The 22,012-nt window shown below is 49.0% G+C and overlaps 1 protein-coding gene across 1 annotated transcript; it reads right to left on the reverse strand.

Moving 5' to 3' along the window:
* Window positions 1-11,321: 11,321 nt before the first annotated feature.
* Window positions 11,322-21,187, reverse strand: LOC147957065 (uncharacterized). Its single transcript, XM_087531564.1, has 3 exons — window positions 20,890-21,187; window positions 18,547-18,953; window positions 11,322-11,480 (listed from the first exon to the last, which is right to left on the reverse strand). Exons 1-3 carry the CDS (start codon window positions 21,185-21,187, stop codon window positions 11,322-11,324), a joined length of 864 nt encoding a protein of 287 aa, XP_087387690.1.
* Window positions 21,188-22,012: the final 825 nt, after the last annotated feature.

The following is a 22,012-nucleotide window of genomic DNA, read 5'->3' on the forward strand; positions in this document are numbered from 1 at the left end:
AGAAATTATTAATGCAGATGAAGATCTATCCACAGGTCTGTTCCAAACCTCAGATACGCAATCCATAAAACCAGGCAGATCAACCCAATAGTTTTCAAAGCGAAAAACTTTTGCCTTAGGAATACAAGTGGCAATGGAAACCACACACGGAACATGATCAGAGGCAGTGCGCGCAAGCGGTAGGACCATTGTGTTGGGGTGATCATGTGTCCAGGCCACAGATGTAAAGAACCAATCAATTTGTTCTAGCAGAGGTGTGGTTTGCATATTAGACCATGTGTACTGACGACCCTTTATTGGCAGCTCAACAAGACCCAAATGACCAATTATTTCGTTAAACAAAAAGATATCATTCACATCACCACCTGGCTGATTTCGGTTCTCAAACGACCGCATAAAGTTAAAATCGCCTAAAAGCAGCCAATTATCCTCAAAATGAATATCCAGATTATATAACCACTGTACAAAATCATCGCGTGCCGGTCCTTGACACGGACCATAAATTGAGACAAGAGACCAAGTCTCTGATGTATGCTTAGATTGAAACTTTATAATAATACCAAATGACTTAGCCTCAATTAAATTGCCTATAAAGAAGGATGAATTCCATATGACCACCATACCAGCTGATGCCCCAACCGATGGCACATAAACAAAGTTATCAAAACGCCGAGGACAAAATTTCCTAATGAAGCGTTGATCAATATGCATGCATTTGGTTTCTTGGAGGCAAACAACAGAGCACCCACTTTCATTGATCTTTTGCCTAACAGCGAGCTGACGCGCTTCAGAATTCAAACCCCTAACATTCCAACAAAGTACTTTCCACTCTCTAAACGAAGTTTGATTCATTACAAACCAAAAGAGCACACAATTAAAAGTAAGCCACGCAATGGCCTACAACCCACTAAACAGACGAAAACAGCAATGTTCCAAACAGATAAGAACAGATAAATGGCGATTATGGTACGCCATGGACCTAAACCCTGGATGAAGCAACTAATCATCTGAACTTGCACTTTTGTTGGAGCGGGTAGGATTAGCTGCAAGCTTATCCGTCGTGATCTTCTCCGGCGCGATATGAAGACGAGTACCAATTCGCTGAAGATCGACTATGGCCATCAGAGGAGGCACTATAGAGTCTTCGTCAGGCTGGGAAGGCATAGATTTGCGCTTCTTCAGTGTATGCGGCCTCCTAGGAGATGTGCCAGCAGTTACCTGACGATATCCATCACGCATTGCACTAAGACGAGCACTGCGCCTGACCTCAGAATCCACCATAACTCGAGAAGCCTTTGGCTTTCTCCCACGCTTTAGAGTAACTTTAGAAACAGTCGTAAACTCAAATGCTTCAGCAACAGGTTCATCAATATCATCAAAACAAAGAGCTCGGGCTACCGGCCGTTTAACAGGTGTCACATCCATAGACTGAGTCACAGAAACAGGTGCAGGCAGAAGCTGTAATTTTGGGGATGGACTGTTGAAAAGAGTCGCCCAGGACTGCTTGTTCAGAAAAGCACCAAGATCAGATCGGAAGCCAAACTTTGGGATATCAGAGATCCCCATAAGCGGCAGTACCTTCTCAAAAGTACGTTTCCACTACATTACAGGGGGCATAACAGGCCCAAAAGTAGTTAGAACTTGTCCGATCATCAGAGGAGGCTGCTGCAGTCCCATTGGGTGTTGGAGAACAGCCATTTCAGCAGCATCATTCGCATTGTTAACTGAATCCTCAGACAGCTGGAGCACGATGGATTCCTGAGACCGAACTTCCTCAACATTATCCTGCTGCAGAACTTCCTGAAACTGTGGGGGCTCATTCTGTGGCTGCCCATTGTCAGGTGCAGGCACATCGTTCCAGCCCAGTTCTGGGAACTCAGGCAAGACCCAGTTATGGTTGTTGAACTGCATGTTGCCAGGGAGAGGGTGGGGATTGCCATTGAAGGGCATTCGGTCCTCATCAGCAGGTAGGATATCAGCAAAGTCCGTAGATAGAATATAAACTGGTGCAGACCAAGAGATCCGAACCCCTCCAAAGTCTGCAAATTCTCTGTATGTGACTGATCTCGGAACCATAGTCGGCGCAGGAAAAGACACATAGACCAATGATCGGACCATCATCGGATCATCCTGGTGCCAATGATGAAAATGGCCAAAAGTACTAATAACATCTGCAAGATATTGAGAGCGCCTATAGTCCAAAGGAACGCCTAGTAGCATAACCCATCCCCTTCTAAAACCCTGTGCAGCTCTCTAGTTGATACCTTCATCATGCGGAATAAACCTGACAAATCTATCGTTGCCCAAGTTGAAAGGAGGATGATCAACTAATGCTTGGCGGGCCAGAGCACTACACAATCTAAACAAACCAACCCCTTGGATCCACGACTGGGCATCCAACACTGCTCTCTGCAGATTATTGACAACAAAATCACTGACCATGTTCCGGAAGATGGCAACTTCTTCAGGTAGCGGAGCCGGCTCGACAATGGCGATGGCATACTCCTCATGCTGTCTATCCGGAGCCACCGCCGGCGCAAAGAAGGTGCGAGGCAGGCGCAGCTCCCCTCCATCAATAATGTCGAAGCCATGCGGGAGGAAATCCATCGGGTCCAGCGGGAAGTTGGCCATTGCCGGAGCTGGGGAGGGATGATCCAAAGCCGGAGTCGAGACGACTGAAGGCGGTGGTGAGGTGGGCGGTAGAGGCGTTGTGGGTGGTGGCTCAACTGGCAATGGTGGGATGGACGGGGTGGCAGGCTTGATTGGACTGGGCATAGACCCCTCCGGGCTAGCTATGAGAGAAATCGAGGAGTCCCGCTCCGATAAACTAGTAGACCGGTTAGATACGGTGGATTTGCTCCATGGGACCCACTTGTAAGAGGGAGATAGACTAGAATCGGAAGATCCCTTTGCCCGGTGTCCCAACCGAAAACATCTACGGCACCTAACCTTGCTGTTGCACGCGCTGGATAAATGCCGCATGGACAAACAATTTTGACATTTCCAGACTTTGAAAACCATGTCATCCACCAAATCATTAAATCTGTCATAATCAATAGGTGATTCCGATGCCCTCGGGGTAATAGACTCCTCATTTCCAAGAACAGGTGGAGGGGTAGATTGAGATCCAGCTGCAGCTTGGACCAAATCAAACTGGACCAGGGAAACTTCCTGGGGCTGGGTATTAATCTGGGCTGAAGTGGTCACCTGGGCCGCAGCCGGACCAGCCCGTTCCTTCCCATGCACATGCAGATTCACGTCCGAAATGGCTGGATTAGAAATCCCAGCCGAGGAAATAGCTTGGACGTTGACTGTTCCGAAAATAATGGGTGGCTCTGCCACCGTCCATCGGAGTTCAGTCACCGGCGGTGGAGCCACGATGTCTCTCTCACGAGGCAGCAATGCATACCCAGCATCTGAAACCAGATCAACAAGGCCTGGCAAAGCAGGATAAGAGTATCCCTTGCAGGCATCGTACTGTTGGAAAGTAGCGAAAGAAATGTTCCTCAGAGGCCTAGAACCCGAACGTAAGGCAGATTTGGAAGGAGGCTTATGCATAGCAAGCAGACCAATAGAAGCACGCCTCTTAGAGGGGCTGATGATAATCCATTCCGCATCACACTCTTTCTTCCAAATAGTAAATTCACGTTTCCAATTAGGGCCGCCATTTCCCCACAGATGAAAATAACATTTGAATTGCGGACACGCGAAAGATTGCAAATGGAGAATAAACATGCCAACACGTTTGCAAGATACCATAAATGAGAATACCTTGTCCGCAATGAGTTGCACAGATAGATCGATTGCAGATCCTCCAGTTGCACATTCCAATGCCGCCGCCACCGAATACTCATCAAGACGGAATCTATGTCTGCTGAAAGACACAACCATAATAAAATGGTTCGTGTCATCCGAGGGATGAATGGTTTTCCCACAAGATCTAAAAACCTCATCCGCAAAAGTCACTCCTTTGGAGAAATCCAGATCCAAGGTGGATCCACCATGAGAACCCATGTGAGATGGGTATAGGGTGGTAGATCAGAGAGCGCCGGAGAAGATGGGTGGAGAGAAAACCAAATTTACTGGCTGAGGAGGAAGATCACCGGGGAGCCTAGGGCGCCGGAGGGAGGAGAGGTGGGACTCTCATCATTCCCTAACAACTCATTGTTTAGCCTATTGTATGATTGTATGTATTCGTTCAATATTTTGATGAGATGTATGTTGTCTATCCTCTAGTGGTGTTATGTGAACGTCGACTACATAACACTTCACCATTATTTGGGCCTAGAGGAGGGCATTGAGAAGTAATAAGTAGATGATGGGTTGCTAGAGTGACAGAAGCTTAAACCCTAGTTTATGTGTTGCTTCGTAAGGGGCTGATTTGGATCCATATGTTTCATGCTATGGTTAGGTTTACCTTAATACTTTTGTTGTAGTTGCGGATGCTTGCGATAAAGGTTAATCATAAGTGGGATGCTTGTTCAAGTAAGAACAGCACCCAAGCACCGGTCCACCCACATATCAAAGTATCAAAGTACCGAACACGAATCATGTGAATGTGATGAAAACTAGCTTGGCGATATTCCCATGTGTCCCCGGGAGCGCTTTTCTCTATATAAGAGTTTCTCCAGGCTTGTCCTTTGCTACAAAAAGGATTGGGCCACCTTGCTGCACTTTATTTACTTTTGTTACTTGTTGCTCGTTACAATTTATCTTATCACAAAACTATCTGTTACCACTTATTTCAGTACTTGCAGAGAATACCTTGCTGAAAACCGCTTATCATTTCCTTCTGCTCCTCGTTGGGTTCGACACTTTTACTTATCGAAAGGACTACGATAGATCCCCTATACTTGTGGGTCATCAGTCGACCATAACGAGACTCCAGAATTCATCGGCCGATTTGAGAAGATCAAAGATCACTGGGACGCATTTGTCGTCGAAAAGAAATCTGAGAAGGCCAAGAAGATGTCAGCGACAAACAAGATAAATGCTGCAAAGAAAAAGCATCACCATCGCACGGGGTCAGGTGGCTACCTGAAAGCCCGGCCGTTGTGGGACAAGGCTGAGAATGACCAGCTTGATAAAGGGATCGAAGCAGAGACATTGCGCTGGCCAGACTATTCAAGGACTTGGTTCTTCGGGGTTGGGGGAACATTGGACCCTGAAATAGGGAAGTGCGTTTGGATGGACGAGCAGCTGAATACACCCATCACGAGGCTTCAGGAGTATATCAAAAAAGCGTAGGAAGGGACGTTTGTTCCGGACAGAGAGAACGACGAGCTCACACAGGCCCTCGGGAATCCTGAGCACCCAGGACGGACCCGAGGCACACCAGACTCCGTTTCGTGGAAGGCTGGGTTTCCCGAGGCAGGCGGTTACAAAGGCCGGGGGAGGAAGAGGAAAGTGGAGCAGACCCAACTACAGGCGCTGCACGCAAGGGTACAAGCGCTAGAGGAACGAGACGCGGTTCGCAGCAAGCGACCTGCCAAAGCTACCCCCGAAGCGACCCCGCCATCTTAGCGGAGAAGAAGCGTGGCTTCCACCGAGATGCTTCAGGAGCCTGTCTTCACGGCTCCTGCTAGCTACCCCGTGGATGCTATCACGGAGTCTCAACATTGCCACCTTATAACGAAGTGGATGAAATTGACAGTCAAGGTGGCTGTTGGCTCTGTTGCACCTCCTGATCCTGACGCAACTTTTCACTGCCGGCCGATTCCAGAAGGACATGCTAGGGTGATGGTGGATGAAATAATGGACGGATTTGAGGATGTCAAGCTTGACCACTCTACGGGTGAAGGGGAGACTCGGCTGGGTTCTTCTCTGAAGACTCCATGCCTATAGCGGAAGGAGCTCATCAACCTTCCGAACTGGACGCCTCTGCCTCCTCCTCCTCCGGCGAGTCAGGGCACTCTGCCTCCTCCTCCGGCGAGTGATCAGGGCACTCAACCTCCTTCTCCGGCGCGTGGCGGCACTCCGCCTCCTTCTCCGCCTGCGCCGACGCGCCCAAGCAGCCAGCCTCCTCCTTCTCCGCCTCGCCAGCAAAGGCGGAAGAGACCCGCCGCCGCTCCGGTTGCTCCGGCGCGTCGTAGTCCCACTCCTCCGCCTTGTAAGCAACGAAAGAAGACAGCCGTAGCCGCTCCGTCTGCTCGGACGTCTAGCAGTATAGCCAGAGGCGGGAGGCAATACAGATTCGGTCCATCTCTCAAGCCTCTAGAGAAGTTACCATACGAGAGGACCGTGGAGGAAAACGCGAAGATCGTGGAAACCGAAGTGAAGGACTTCTTTGACGGGGTGAAAGCAAAGAAACATCCACCTCCGGAGGAGAAGGTAGATCTGGTGAAAGTGAAGCGCACTATCAATGCCCTGAGGAAACCACCAAAGTCTCCGCCGAAAACCAACTATGAGCGCATTACTGAAAAGATATATATCGAAGCGGAGCAGTCGGGAAGTACTATCAGTGATCAAACATTAGCAAAACGACGAGCTGGGAAAAAAATTGCCCAGCTCGGCGAACAAGCGAACCAATCGTGCCCCCCGCTCAAGGTGTCTAGCGATATCGTCGCTAATGATCCGAGGATGGTGCCCAGTTATACCAATCTTGGAGATTACCTGCCCAACGATGTACATTATGATTTCTTGGAGGTGGACGAACACAAATACCATTACGGGAAGCCTCTCGTCAAAGATGAAAAATCTCTAACAATGATGATGCGAAGATTGCATGATTGGTACATGGAAACCTGCAGAGAGTCTGGGGGACGAATACTTTGACGCTGAGAGTTAAAGAGGAGCACGACCTCGTTGGAATTGATCTGTTGTCTATTCCATTTGAGGAGTTCTTCCAGTTTTACAATCAAAAGGCCCTCGATAAATTAACAGTCACTTGCTACTGTCTGTAAGTACTACTTCTATCATTAAGTCTATATATAGCTCAGCTCTTTCATTGCATGTATTTATAATTATCCTCACTATTATGCAGATTGAAGATCGTCGAGTGCAGAAAAGCAGAAATGTATGATATTGGGTTCATTAACACAAATCTTATAGATGAATTTACGGTTAAAAAGAATATCAAAGAAGCCGAGGCCAACTTGCTCAAATCGTTGGTAATAAATCAAAACAAAGATAAAATACTCTTTCCTTACAATTTCAAGTGGGTGTTACTGTCTTGTGCATATTCGGTTTCCCTTATTACTCGAGGTTATAGTAATGTAATTAATTGATTAGTTATGCATGCGTGCACAGCTTCCACTATATTCTCCTAGAGATTAAGCTTGAGCAGGGACTAGTAATCATCTTAGACTTGAGACGAAAAGATCCCGAGACATATGCGGACATGACTAAAATTCTCAACAAGTAAGTTCAATCAATCATTATCGCACCATATTGGCAACTTTTTGTTCATTTCATGATATCTCAAATAATAATTATTTTCTTTGTCTTGCAGGGTTTGGAAAAAGTTCACCGCAGAAGCTCCGGGACTGCCGAGGGAGCTGCGATATACATACCCGAAAGTAAGTACTACTAGCTAGCTACTTCCGCGCATCTCCCGTTGATTCTAACTACTTTCATCAATGCCATTTATAATGCTTTATTATCAGTTTGATTGACCTCTATTTCTCGTAAAGTGCTTGTGACAGGAACAAGGGAATGATTACTGTGGATACTACGTGTGCGAGTTCATCTACAATGCGACTTGCAAAGATAAGCGGTGCTACTCTAAAATACAATATGAAGTGCGTAAGCAATAATATTCACAATTTCATTTAATTACACCATCATTTCTATTGAGTTTCATTCATATATATGTATTAACCCCCTTCTTCAAATTAGACGTGGCAAATGCGGAATGAACTCCTACCAGAAGATCGCATGAAAGCAATTCAAGAGGAATTGGCGGGATTCTTTCTTGACCACATCATCAATAAAGCCAGAGAATACTATGTGGAACTTGAGTTCAGATGCTAGGGGATTGTAAGAGATCTTACATATTGTATATGTAGCGTCGGATAGATAATACGAAAACTTGTTGTTCGACCAATCTCTCGGAGAAGAAGAGGTCGATCACTTCTCTCGGTATGCATGATGAACTTCTGTACTTAATGGTTTCCTTCATTTGCTTACTAGCTAGCGTGTCGAGGGCCTCTCTATACGTATAGTACGTACCGTCGACCAAGCACGGAGATAAGAGAGGACACTTCTCTCTATTAATTAATTAGCTACCTAACACAATATATGAAATACCTTAATTAACCATACAAAACTCCCAAATCCTCCCCCCCCCCTTTCAGAAAAAACAAAAACCCTAGCCCCTGAACAGCTGACGCGTGGATGCCTTTTGGTCCCTGTTGGTGCCACCAACCAGGACCAAAGGACTTTCTGCCTGGGCTCGCAACACCGGCCACGTGGAGGCCCATCTGTCCCGGTTCGTGTAAGAACCAGGACTAAAGGCCTAGGGCTTTAGTAACGACCCTTTAGTCCCGGTTCAGGAACCGGGACAAATGGGCCTTATAACCGGGACAATAGGCCCCTTTTCTACTAGTGAATTTGCCGGTTTGTACATCTTTACTGAGTACTATGGAGTATGGTAGTGGTCCAGCTTGCACCCCTTCATCATTTAGATAGGAGTAGCGGCAGATGTTGCCGAGATGGCGGATTCAGGCTTATTGTTGTTCTACTTTTTAAGGTCCTCGAGAATAATCAATAAAATGGCCGCATGCATCTACCAGATGCAGAGGCCGGGGATCATCCTCCTTTTCTAAAAAACTGTGGAGTCTGGTACGTAGTTGCCTCACATCAAATAATTTGAAAGAGCTATGAAGCCCTTTTACCTTTTATAAGCAAATCAACATAAGGTGCTTTGATTTGGAGGCCACTGCTTATTTATCAAAAGTATGACAATACTTTCGGGGGAAGATTTGTCGATAGAGTGACCCCTTCATAGTGTTGGAAATTCTCTACAGGACCGATCACATCAAACTGCACGAACATACGCGCATAAAAACTGATAGCCAAGGGCCCGTATCGTGCCCTGTTTTCCTCTCTTTATTTCTTTTTCTTCTTTTCTCTCGGTTACTACAAAACTCACGCAACACCCTGTGTATATATACACAGGCGACCAGCACAAACGGATCTAATCCTACCCGTGCCAACTCTAGACGCCTAAACCGACCTACACTCCAACTAGCACTGCCCGGCAACACAATCCTAGCCGGACTCCCATACTCTCCAAATACTAGTACTCTTGCATAGCTTTGTTTTCCTTAATCTAATGATCACCGGCAACGACTGATCACACTACTAATCCTAACCAGACACAACTAGCACACTTGTAGCCAAATTTGAACTTGTTTTGATTAAGCTAACATTCATCCCCTAATCCAAACACTCGACACTTTACTCAACGAGACACGCAGACAACCACCTACTCATCTTGTCACGTCGGTTCCCTCCAGTGACGCGACTTACCGGACCGCAATTTCTCTATTGTTGCAACGATGGTCACCACTTTATCACCATTCAAACCTTTCATGCGAACTTGTAGACTGGAACCAACGATTATCCGGACTACCGGCTACGTTGTCGCATCTTAGCGTGCTACATGCAGACTAAACACATAGTCTCATGCAGGAACTCGACTTAACTGGTGCACTTTCATCTTCACGTTGATCTTCGTCTTCCATTGGTCGCTCGCACACGGGTAGACACATCACTTCACCCGCCACAAAATATCTCTCAATGTCACCGATGCCACATCTTATCGAATGACACATCCTGTCGAGCGGCAACACAACTCGCCATATACGTGCAACTCATCTCCACCGTATATGAACTCACCGGAACTCCACGACCATAAACGGAAACGCAAGGCGTGAATTCCTTTTTCCACTCGCAATTCTCTTCCGCCAGTGACGCATCTCAACTGCAGCAGAAGACTCACACACCTAAGCTCCTGGACGCACCTTACAAGAACTCATGTGCACACCTTGACGACAGCCCGCAACTTTGTCGCCTCTTCCTCGCTCCCTCTGCGATGATCTTGATGATTTCCTTGGTGTCGCAACTTTGGCACCTCCATAACCATCAATGGTCACCAATACCTTGCTGACGACAACCCTGTCGCCCTCCTCCAGGTTGTTCCGCCGAACGACAATTGCATGCCGCCTCGCTTGCGACGGAACCTCACAAACTTCTGCACCTCCCACCGACTATATCGCCCGCTCCTCCTCGTCGCTTGACCACCCAGCGACTATATCGCCAGCTCTTCCTCGTCGCTGCACCAACCAACGACTATAGGGCCTGCCCCGAGGCGCTAGTAGGTCGCCACCCTGGGGAAAGCGCGGCTTCAAATCGGCCTGGCTCTGGATACCAATTGTTGGAAATTCTTCACAGGATCGATCACATCAAACTGCACGAACACACGCGCACAAAAACTGATAGCCAAGGGCCTGTATCATACCTTGTTTTCCTCTCTTTATTTCTTTTTCTTATTTTCTCTCTGTTACTACAAAACACACGCAACACCCTGTGTATATATACACAGGCGACCAGCACAAAAGGTTCTAATCCTGCTCGTGCAAATTCTAGACGCCTAAACCGACCTAGACTCCAACTAGCACTGCCCAATCCTAGCCGGACTCCCATACTCTCCAAATACTAGTACTCTTGCATAGCTTTGTTTTCCTTAATCTAATAATCACCGGCAACGACTGATCACACTACTAATCCTAACCAGACACAACTAGCACACTTGTAGCCAAATTTGAACTTGTTTTGATTAAGCTAACACATAGGACTCCCCTTTACTCGAGATCTTAGATATCAAAGATTCTTAGAAACTCATGAACCTCATAGGGTCCTCTGCCCGGATTTTTCCATGGTTATTAGTTCGTTAGACTACACTCAGAAGTGACAACCCAAAAGAAATTGCATGTACCTTCAAACTTTATGTAGAACTGATGGCTTCTCCTTCATGAGGGCCCTCCACAGGAAAAGCTTCAAGATATGTAAAGTTGCGTCACAAAATCTTGTTCATTGCTTTGTCCTGTACACAAGTAAACAGAAAAATAAAAATATATTAGTATATGCTGCACAGTGATGGCTTAAGTACCATCCGAAACAAATTTTTTTTCGAAAAGGGGGGACTCCCATGCCTCTGCATCAAAGCGATGCATATGGTCATAATTATAAATAAATAAAGTAGTTTAACAAGGTCTTGCAATCTACTGCAAAAAAGTAGGCTGGCTCACAAAGAGCTAGAAAAACAAAAAAGGCCCAAAAGCCACAACCGGCTGGCATAAGATAGATAGATAGGTAAACTAATCGCCTATCCTATTACATGACCGCCATCCAAACCGATTGAAGATATCCCGCGCTACCACCTCCCACCGGACAGATCCAGTAAGCAAACACTCCCTGGCCTCCGTCGGAGTGAGTAAGGACCACATACGGATTAGCGCAGTAGTCCGGAATAAAACCTGCAAAAAAGAATAGTTGTTGTTCTGTTAAAAGCCAAATCATTTCTGCAGTTCCAAATTTCCCATAACAACGCACATGCTCCTACTCGAATTTGTCTAGCTGTTTCGGCCTCTATACCAACAAGCCACGTTCCAAATAACGACCTGACCGTATTCGAAGGAGTAATGTTAAAGGCAATTTGCACCGAGCGCCACAACACTCTCGCCAACGGGCAATCAAAGAAAAGATGCTGGATAGTTTCATCCCGATCACAGAAACTACACCTAGTAGAACTTGTCCAGTTGCGCTTAATCAAATTATCTTTCGTTAGAACGACATGTTTATGTACAAACCACATAAACACTTTGATTTTCAGAGGAACCTTAACTTTCCAAACATGTTTTGAACTAGGAATAACACTAGAGTTGATGACATCAATGTACATCGACTTGACTGTGAATTTCCCAGATCTAGTAAGCTTCCAACACAACTGATCGGGCTGATGAGTAAGCTGAACCTCCATCAGTCTACTCACCAGATGAATCCAAGCCTCCCATCGGTCCCCAACAAGCACCCTCCTAAATTGAGTATTAAGGGGAGCGGATTGCAAACTCGTTGCAATGAGAGCATCACGTCGCTGCACAATACGATATAGTGACGGATACTGAAGAGCCAGCGGCGTATCATCAAGCCAAGTATCCTCCCAGAATCAAGTGTTATTGCCATCATCGACAATAAACTTTGTTCTATTAAAGAAAGTAGCTTTGACCCTCATTAGCCCCTTCCAGAAATGCGAATCAGTTGGTCTAACTGTCACCTGCGATAATGTCTTAGAGTATAGATACTTGTTACGAAGAATCTGCGCCCAAGTTGCCTCAGTCTCGGCAGATAACTTATATAGCCACTTACTGAGAAGGCATATGTTCTTGACTTCAAGGTTCTCAACCCCAAGACCCCCTTGGTTCTTTGGTCGGCAGATGACATCCCATTTGGCTAAACAGTACTTTCTCTTAAGTTCATCACTCTGCCAGAAGAAACGTGACCGATAGAAGTCCAGCCTTTTCCTAACTCCAACTGGTACTTCAAAAAAGGATAAAAGAAACATAGGCATACTCGTGAGCAGCGAATTAATGAGAATCAATCGGCCTCCATACGACATGAGTTTGCCCTTCCAGCAGCTCAGTTTCTTCTCAAACCGATCCTCGATACACTTCCATTTGCTGTTAGTCAACTTACGATGGTGAATGGGGATTCCTAGATAAGTGAACGGTAGAGCCCCCAATTCGCAACCAAATAGTTGCTTGTATGCATCTTGTTCCTCTTTGGCTCCACCAAAACAGAACAACTCGCTTTTATGGAAGTTAATCTTCAGACCGGTCAATTGCTCGAAAAGGCACAGTACCAACTTCATATTTCTCGCCTTAGCCAAGTCGTGCTCCATAAAGTTGATTGTATCATCGGCGTACTGTAGGATAGACACACCACCATCAACTAGATGAGGCACCAAGCCACCTACTTGTCCGGCCTCCTTTGCCCGACCTATCAAGATTGCCAACATATCAACGACAATATTGAACAGAATAGGAGACATTGGATCACCTTGTCTGAGGCCCTTGTGTGTCTGGAAATAATGACATATATCGTCATTCACTTTAATTCCAACACTCCCTTTTTGCGTGAAGGATTCTACTTGGCGTCGCCAAGCTTCATCAAAACCCTTCATGCATAATGCCTGTTGAAGGAAAGGCCATTTGACTTTATCGTACGCTTTCTCGAAATCCACCTTAAAAACCACTCCATCCAGTTTTTTCGTGTGAATCTCATGGAGCGTTTCGTGCAGTACCACCACCCCTTCAAGAATGTTCCTGTCCGGCAGGAAAGCAGTTTGAGTAGACTGCACCACAGTATGCGCAATCTGTGTGAGCCTATTCGTCCCGGCCTTGGTAAAAAATTTGAAACTAACATTAAAAAGACAGATTGGCCGGAATTGCTCAATCCGCACTGCCTCTGTCTTCTTGGGAAGAAGTGTTATCGTTCCAAAATTCAGCTGAAAAAGGTGAAGCTGGCCAGAGAATAGATCATTGAATAAAGGCAATAGATCTCCTTTAATAATGTGCCAACACTTCTTGTAGAACTCTGCCGGGAAACCATCCGGGCCAGGAGCCTTATTATTCTTCATCTAGGAAATGGCGTCATACACCTCTTTCTCAGAAAAAAGGAGCAACTAAAATAGCATTCTCGACAGCCGTCAGTTGAGGCACATCCTCAATCCTAGACTCATCCAGCGACACACAGTTATCCTCTGGAGGCCCAAACAGCTGCTTGTAATACTCAGTAATATAAAGCTTTAAGTTTTCCTGACCAAGAATCGTTCCCTCATCTTGTTCAAGCTGAAAGATCCTCTTCTTTCTATACTTACCATTGGCGATCATGTGAAAAAATTATGTGTTCGCGTCCCCCTGGACGACCCTTCGGACCTTAGCCCGAAGCGCCCACTTTAATTCTTCCTCACGAAGGAGCTCTTTCAGCCTCATTTCTGCGTCGATCTTGGCATGAAGCTCCGAGGCTGGCAGGATCATGATCTCGGCTTTTACATCAACGGACTGAATAAGCGTAAGGAGTTGTTCCTTCTCAATCTTATAGACCCCACTAAGATGCTTAGCCCACCCATGTAGGAAACTTCTCAAGTGCCTAATTTTATTCTGCCAGCGCTCAAGTACAGTTCTACCTCCTGCATCCATAGCCCATTCTCTGGCTACGAGATCTAAGAAACCTTCTCTCTCAAACCACGCAAGCTCGAAAGAGAAAACATTCTTATTTCCCACATGGGTAGCCTTCCCAGAGTCAAGGAATAACGGCGTGTGATCAGAAATACCACGAGAAAGTGCCTGGACTATTACACATGGGAATTTCTGTTCCCATTTGACGCTAGCCAGAACCCGATCCAGCTTTTCAAACGTCGGATTTGGCAAGGCGTTAGCCCAGGTAAACTTCCTGCCCGAAAGCTCTATCTCACGCAGATCCAGGCTTTCAATGATTTTGTTAAACATGAATGACCATCTACTGTCAAAATTATCATTATTCTTCTCATCACGCCTTCTGATGATATTAAAATCACCCGCCACCAGGATAGGAAGTTGTTCAGAACCACAAATCCTAACCAGATCAGCCAAAAATCTGGTTTAAGCTCGGGCTGTGCGGCTCCATATACCGCCACCAAAGCCCAGTTAAACCCATCGGTCTTCAACCTCACCCTAAACTTAACAGCGAAATCCCCCATGACCACGCTTCGGACTTCTAATGAATCACATCTAACTCCGAGTAAAATCCCACCCGATCTTCCTCGCGGCGGTAGACAATGCCAATCAAAATCAGTACCTCCCGAAAGTGTATTGAGAAATTGAGGCGAAAAGTCGGCTCTACCAGTTTGCGATAAAGCGATAAAGTCCAACCTATGCTCAATAGAAGCCTCAGCAAGAAACCTTCTTTTAGCCAAGTCTTTTAGACCTCTGCTATTCCAAAAGATTCCTTTCATATCTCGTCATGGAATTTTTTAGCCATTCTTATCCGCGCGTTCCTACGCACTGCGGAGTCTGGGTAGATCTTCCGCTTCCATTTGTGTTTAGGAATATTGAAACTCTCCAGCTGGTCCTCACAACCAGTCTCAAAGGCGCGCACCTCTACAAAGTCCACTCGCTCATCCTCCTCCTCAGGTTCAGGAGACGGATGAGCAAGATCCGCACAAAAGTTATCGAGCACCCTGACCCCCAAAGCTCAATCTCGGAGTTATTCATTGGTTTAACCGCAGCCAAGTTACGAATCATCTCAAGCGCCCGTTCGGCCTCTAAATCCAGCATATCATTAACCAAGTTTGAAATTTCACTATCATTACTACCTAGTGAAATTCCTATCTTATTTGCATTGTTTATAATCTCATCATTTGAGAAATGCAAAATAGAATTAGAGGTATTGATCGACATACCAGTAGTGACCTCCACGTCATGAAGCTTGGCCGCCCTCATAACGCACTGTTGTTGAATGCCGTCCACTTCCGGATGGTCCTGGAGACGGCTACTCAACCGTCGCCCCTCAGAGACCGGATCCGGAATACCACCGAAAGCAATCACCTCCTCCCGAGAAGCTCTACTGGAGTGCCCCAACCCGGGGGAAGGTGGAGCCAGGGTCTCCTGCCCGAGCTCCCCATCCACCCCGGCCCAAGGGCCAACTGGCGCCCCCGAGGCGGGCGAGCAAGCCCCTCTGGGCTCCACAAGAGAAGAGGACCCCGAGGCCACCTGCCCCGAGTCCTCTCCGAGAAGTGACTCCGGCGCCAGCGTCGCTGTCCCGGTAAAAGGGGAGGAAGGTGCCAGATCTAGCAGCCTCGGCCTCCCTCCCAAAGAATCAATCTGCACCATCGGTAGCTCACCCACCGCAGGCCCTGATGAGGGCATCGAGGCCACCTGCCCCACGCCCCCATCAGCAGCCGGCACCATCGGCTGCACCTGCAAAATCGCGACCGAAGGGGAGGAATCCGAAGTCACCAGCTTGAGACCCTCTCCTGCAAGAACGACCTCCTCCGCCTCAGCCCTGACCGAGATCGACGACTCCCCAAGAAGAGGAATCACTGGCTCCTCAAGCTCCAGAACCGGAAGCGAGTGCTCGAATACCTCATCAGACTCCACCCGATCACTCCACAGTCTCAGGGGTGCAGATGCCAGCTCGAAAGAACCGAATCTGAGAGTAGTCGTAGGCACCGTAGAAGGAGGAGCCATCCCATCCGCAGACGTGTGAGAGTCAGCACCCTGCGGAGTGGATAACTCACGTCCACTGTCAGCTCCTGGTGCCTCCTTAAGTGCCGAACTATCATCATCCTCGTGCATATCAGTATCAGACTCGTTGGCCGCCTCAGCAAACAGACTCTCATCCTCGAACTCAATGACAAGGTTATATATGTGGCCTCGATATGCCCACTTAACCACATCAGGGACGTACTCTTCAACACATTGACCACTAAACGGGAAATCCCGTGGGCTCTGGTAAAGTCCATATCCACGTGGTCTGGTCTGCCCACCATGATACCCAAACTGGCCACTACCCGTGCATCCAGCATCGGCTTCGATGGAGCCCCAGAGAATCGCAGCCAAACCTGAGTCAGAGGCTTGCCCGTAGGCTCAATCCTCTTCCACTCGTGAAACTCAAGCACGCCATCAGTACCTGGCACCTTGCACATCCCGAAACTCAGTAGTCTCTGAAGGTCCTCAACTGACGGGAACTCAACCCGAAACAGTTTGTCCTCGACACTAGCAAGCTCCCACCTGAAATCCCCAGGGGCTAACTCCTTGAGCCTCTGAATAATTTGTGCCTTCGAGACCTCTCCTCTAGCAATCTTAACTAACCCAGTCGTCAATCTCAAAGTCTCGTCAGGAACCTCCATCTCCGTTGGAGATTCAAAGAACGTAAGTTCAGCACAATACACTCCATACATCATGAGTGATGGTGCCTGATCTCTCAGAAACGGACATTCCCCCGAATCGTGTGCCGGTTTGCCACAAGTGCCACACAGCTCAGCCACACACTCAGCAATAAAATGTCCCTTACCACCACAATGATAACAGAGCATTTTCTCTTTCTTGCATGCATATTTGGATGCTCTTTCAGACTCAGCCCTAGAAGAATCCTCCACTGACACAGTCAACCCGGATTCATTCCCGGGAATCTCAGCATTGGCAAGCGCCGAGTCCACCTCCAACACTTGGCGAGTCAAAACCTGCTGCTCAACAGCCCCATCAACCACCATCAGATCAATCACAGACGTAGTATGCGGTGATGGGCGGTACTGGCCACCTCGACCCCCTCGCCCACCACGATGACCGCGGAAACCACCCCGCGGCCGGAGACCAGGGCTAGACGCTCCCTCAACAAAACCTCCTAGGAGCCCCATGAACGGGCGCTCCGCCGAGCCATCGCTGTGCCAAGCATAGCCTCGACCACCGCCAGTCGACGAGGATCCGCGGTGCTTACCAGCTCCATACGCATTGACCCCATCATCACCCCACAGACCCTGAGGCGCAACTGTGGCTTGAGTCATTGGAATTGCCTGTTGCTGCACCGTTCCAGCTATGATTTGTGGAGGCCTAGCGACGAGGTGAGGAGGCGGTGCTGGCCTCGGCTGGCCGGTCTGCAACCCCGAAGTAGGAGGCCGCGGCGCAGCGCCTCCCCGGCCCGCATTGCTGGTTCCTGAAGCACCCGGCGCCGGAGGCTGCTGACCCACCAGAGCTGGCACCGTCGGTCTGGCACCGGGCAACACGCCGCCCCAGCCCACAGCAGTCCCGGCCGGAGCCGAGCCCCTACCGGCGGGCTGAGAGAGTACTCCCCTGCGGCCAGCCCCAGGCGTCGGCAACGCAGCGCCGCGGCCACTGCCAATGGCTGAAGGAGGCATACCAGCCCCCGCGGCTGGCGGCAGCACAGCGCCGCGGCCTCCGCCGCTGCCCTGCTGCGGCACAGTCTCAGGGTGGCCGGCTCCTTGAGGCACCACCGTCTTCTTCCCCAGTGGCAAGGGTCCTCCGCGACCCGCCATCGTACGGAGCGGTGGAATAAGCCTGGCCCGACCAGTCCCAGCCGATCGCAAGTTTTGACTCAGGCGACGACGATGAACCCTAACAGGCGACTCGAGAGAGGACGAAGATCGAAGAAACGAGACCGCCTCGCCCTCGATAGCGATCGGTGCCGGTTGGTTCTGGGCCTCATACCCATGCACTCCCGGCCCACTGATCGCGTCCACCCCCGATCGAGCTAGCTCCAGGAAAAAGTCGGTCGGACCCGGGTTAGTCTGGGCCTCATACCCAGCTAACTCCGGCCCAACCCGAGCCGGCCTACCAGCATCCAGGTCCAGCCCCTCTCGGCCTACCAAGATTTTCAAACGACGCTCCCGTTCCACAGCGATCCCGAGACCCGGATTTTCGGGCGTTACCAGCTCAGGCGCTGGCGGCTCCGATCTGGCCACCGTCCGGCGATCCTTCCTCTTCCTTTAACAACGATCCATGATTCCGGCTTGATTAGATCAAAAATGGTAAGATTTGGACGATATACCTTCGGTAGAGGACCTTTCCACGGCTTGACCACCGCCGACGAAGTTCTCCGGTGAACTATCCGGCGAACCATCTCCCTCTTCTCGCCCGCGTCAAGCCCCATCCTGGCCGGATCATTGATGGGTAAAACATAATCGATAGAAGAGGCCACCTCCTCCTCCGTGTAGCCGGCATTGAACCAATCATTGACGTGATCAGAAGGACTCGGCGATGGCGGTGATGGCGGAGCATCGTCTGCCTCCCCATCCACGTCGTCCTCGTCCACACCCGTTAGCGCCCAAAACCGGCCTCCAACATGCCGACGATCGCCGGAGAGGAGAGGCAGGGCGCGTGCGGCTCCCCCTCCTGTCGCCCCCCCCCCCCCCAGTCGCTCGGGCGAGCGCCTCGGGCAGGCGGGCGTGCGACATCCTGGCGTAGGCGAAACAATACAACCAGGAATTGCTGCCCTTGACCATCCGAAACAAATGAGTTGGTTTATTCCATGAAACTAAATTCCTTGGTCTCTTGCTAGTCTTTCAATCTAAAAATCTCCATTGGTTATGTAATTTTCCTGTATTAGCAGTTACCATTATATAAACACTTGTGTGAAGTCAATGCATCAGATTCATCCACACCAAATGCTTTTCTACTACCTCTGTACAACATAGTAAAAAATTTGTAACTTCTAATAACCCACTACGATGCAACCTGCACTAGAGCTTTATGCGCTGGAGCTTGGAAAACGTACATACGCATATACACCAACAGCGGCCAAAAAATACATGCTGGCGCAAAGCAGCGGCAGCAGGACAACACACACACACACACACACACGCAGCTGTGGCAGCAAGCACATTAGCAAGCAGGTAGACGCACCCTATGCCGGAATCGCACCCTATGCCGACGGCCAGGGCCGTCGGCATAGCCCTGAATGGTCGTCGGGACAGGCCTATGCCGACGGCCCCCGTCGGCATAGGGCCGTCGGCAACATATCCGTAGGCGTAGCCAGGAAGGCCGTCGGCATAGGACCTATCCCGACGGTGTCTGTACATCTATGCCGACGGCCCTGGCCGTCGGCAACGTTATCGCCTAACGGCGGCCGCCGTCTAGTGTTGACCAACGCGTGCTCGACACGTGGCAAACTAAGCCGACGGCTAGGCCGTCGGCATAGACATCTCCATAGTTTCAAACTAAGCCGACGGCTAGGCCGTCGGCATAGACGTGCCACGTGGCGAGCAGGCGTCACCCCTGGGGCGGGTCTATGCCGACGGCCTAGCTGTCGGCTTAGTTTGAAACTATGCCGACGGCTAGACCGTCAGCATAGACCTGCCACGTGGCAGCCACTGGGAGCTCTTGGAGCAGGCCTATGCCGACGGACTAGCCGTCGGCCTAGTTTGAAACTATGCCGAGGCATAGACCTGCCACGTGGCAGCCACTAGGGGCTCACGGCAGCTCTATGCTGACGGCCTAGCCGTCGGCATAGTTTCTGTCTGTTTTTTCTTTTTTCTGTTTTGTTTCAGCTCAATTCATTTGAATATATACAGCATCACACAACAAATATATGCATCACATAACAGCTGGCCCAGCAGCATCACACAACAAATTCATCATCACACATCATAAGAAGCATCGCAAAGCATAAACATATAAGTATCATCACCACCAAGCATATAAGAATCTCACAAACAACAATAAGAAACATCACAAGCATATAAGTATCATCACCACCAAGACCTCCACAATGTGACCCAAAGGCTTAAGCGCCAGGACGTCGAGCACCACAGAGGTCGTCACTGCCAAGACCGCCGAAGCCCAGGTCGTCACTGCTAGCGGCAGCGCTACCGCCAAGACCGCCTCCACCTCCGCCTCCGCCTCCGTGGATCGGAGTGGTCGGGCTCCGTGTCTCCGGAGTGCTGCGAAGATCACCGCCAACGGTAGATCCACCTGTTCCCTGGATGTTGAAAAGACATATGCACGGGATATATGACTGTGTTGAAAGGCATGACATGCTTTGGGTGAATAGATTGGGGATGAACTAACCGGTAAGGGGCCAGCGTTCTGTGCCACAAACTCCTCAAAGCTCATCAGCACTGGTTGTGCTGGAGGGCATTGTGCTGGAGGAACTGAGGACACCTGCCGGCCGCCATATCCTGAAAAGCCTGCTGCATCTGGCTATCCCTCTGCACTTGGTGTTCATAAAGCCTCTGATGCCACGCCATGGTCTCCTGGCGTGTGTACTCCAGGTAGGCCTACGGTATGACATGATGGAACTCATAAAACTACTAAATGCGGAAAATGAAGTGAGCAATGAAGATAAGAGGGAAAATACTTACAGATTGTTTCTCCTGAAAGAGGGACTGTGTACTGGTCACTGGCTGGCTCGTGCGCTGGCTCAGGCTCGGGTCGATCCGACGAAGCTGTGTGTAGGAGACACTAGGAGTGATCACAGCATCAAGAACCGCCTCCCGACCGTGCTCCTTGGGCCCCATCCTCACCACCGCCATGTCGTCCAGAGGCGCCGCAATGGGGTCAGGTGTGTCAGGATGTAACTTCAGATACACTTCGGAGTAGGCCTTCTTCCTCCCTGCGGTCTTCTTGCCGTAGTACTTGGGCTCGCCAGGCTTGGGGTCCTTCCGCGTATGGGCGATCTCCCACTCCTGCATGTGTGAGAGCGGCCACTTTAGTTTCTCCTCCTGCACCACCAAACAGAGGTTAGTCATACATAAGAAAGTGATGGTAAATAGAAGAAGAAGAATGTTTAATGGGATTAGTCATACATTAACTGCCTTGTGGAGATAGTGGTTTCGGTTTCCCTGAGCATGTACTCCCTCCGTCCCTCGGTTAGCCTTATTTTTGGTTCTCATAGCCGCCCAGGCTCCAGCCTCATCACACCAAAGATCCGCCAATGCCGCCCAGGACTCATCTTTTCCATAACCCCAATTTGGACACACCTACATAATAAAAGCATAATGGCATGTAGGTGTGTCCAAATTGGTGTTATGGAAGCATAAAGCATAAAGCATAATGTACCACAAGGTAATGAAAGCATAATGAAAGCATAATATATGAAGCATAATGAAAAATCTTTTATACTTACCGCCAAGAACTCGGGCCTCTCCAAGGTAATGCCCATCCTCCGCGCTTCTTCCTTGGTCATCTTCACACCAAGATAGTCGTGGTAGTATGTGGAGATGGCCACATAGCGCACCTCGTACTGCATCTGGCGGGCCTTCTTCTTGCATTGGCGCAGCACGATCTGCTCCGCTCTAGCCCTGTGCTCCGGAAGAACTCGATAGAATTTCTACAATCATGCATGAAACAAGAATGGAAGAAGCCATGAGTTAAATCATTTTCATGAAACTAGAATGGACTTGTTCTTCTGAAGAGAACTCACCCAGAAAGTAGTGATCACGGCCTTGGCATGGGTCTCATGGTCCGCATGGCGGGCCGCTTCCCAGTGGTCCCAGCTCGTGGCCAAAACCCGACGA

Source organism: Triticum urartu, chromosome 7A (genome assembly GCF_056163025.1).
Source record: "Triticum urartu cultivar PI428250 chromosome 7A, HENAU_Tu73, whole genome shotgun sequence".
NCBI lineage: Eukaryota > Viridiplantae > Streptophyta > Magnoliopsida > Poales > Poaceae > Triticum > Triticum urartu.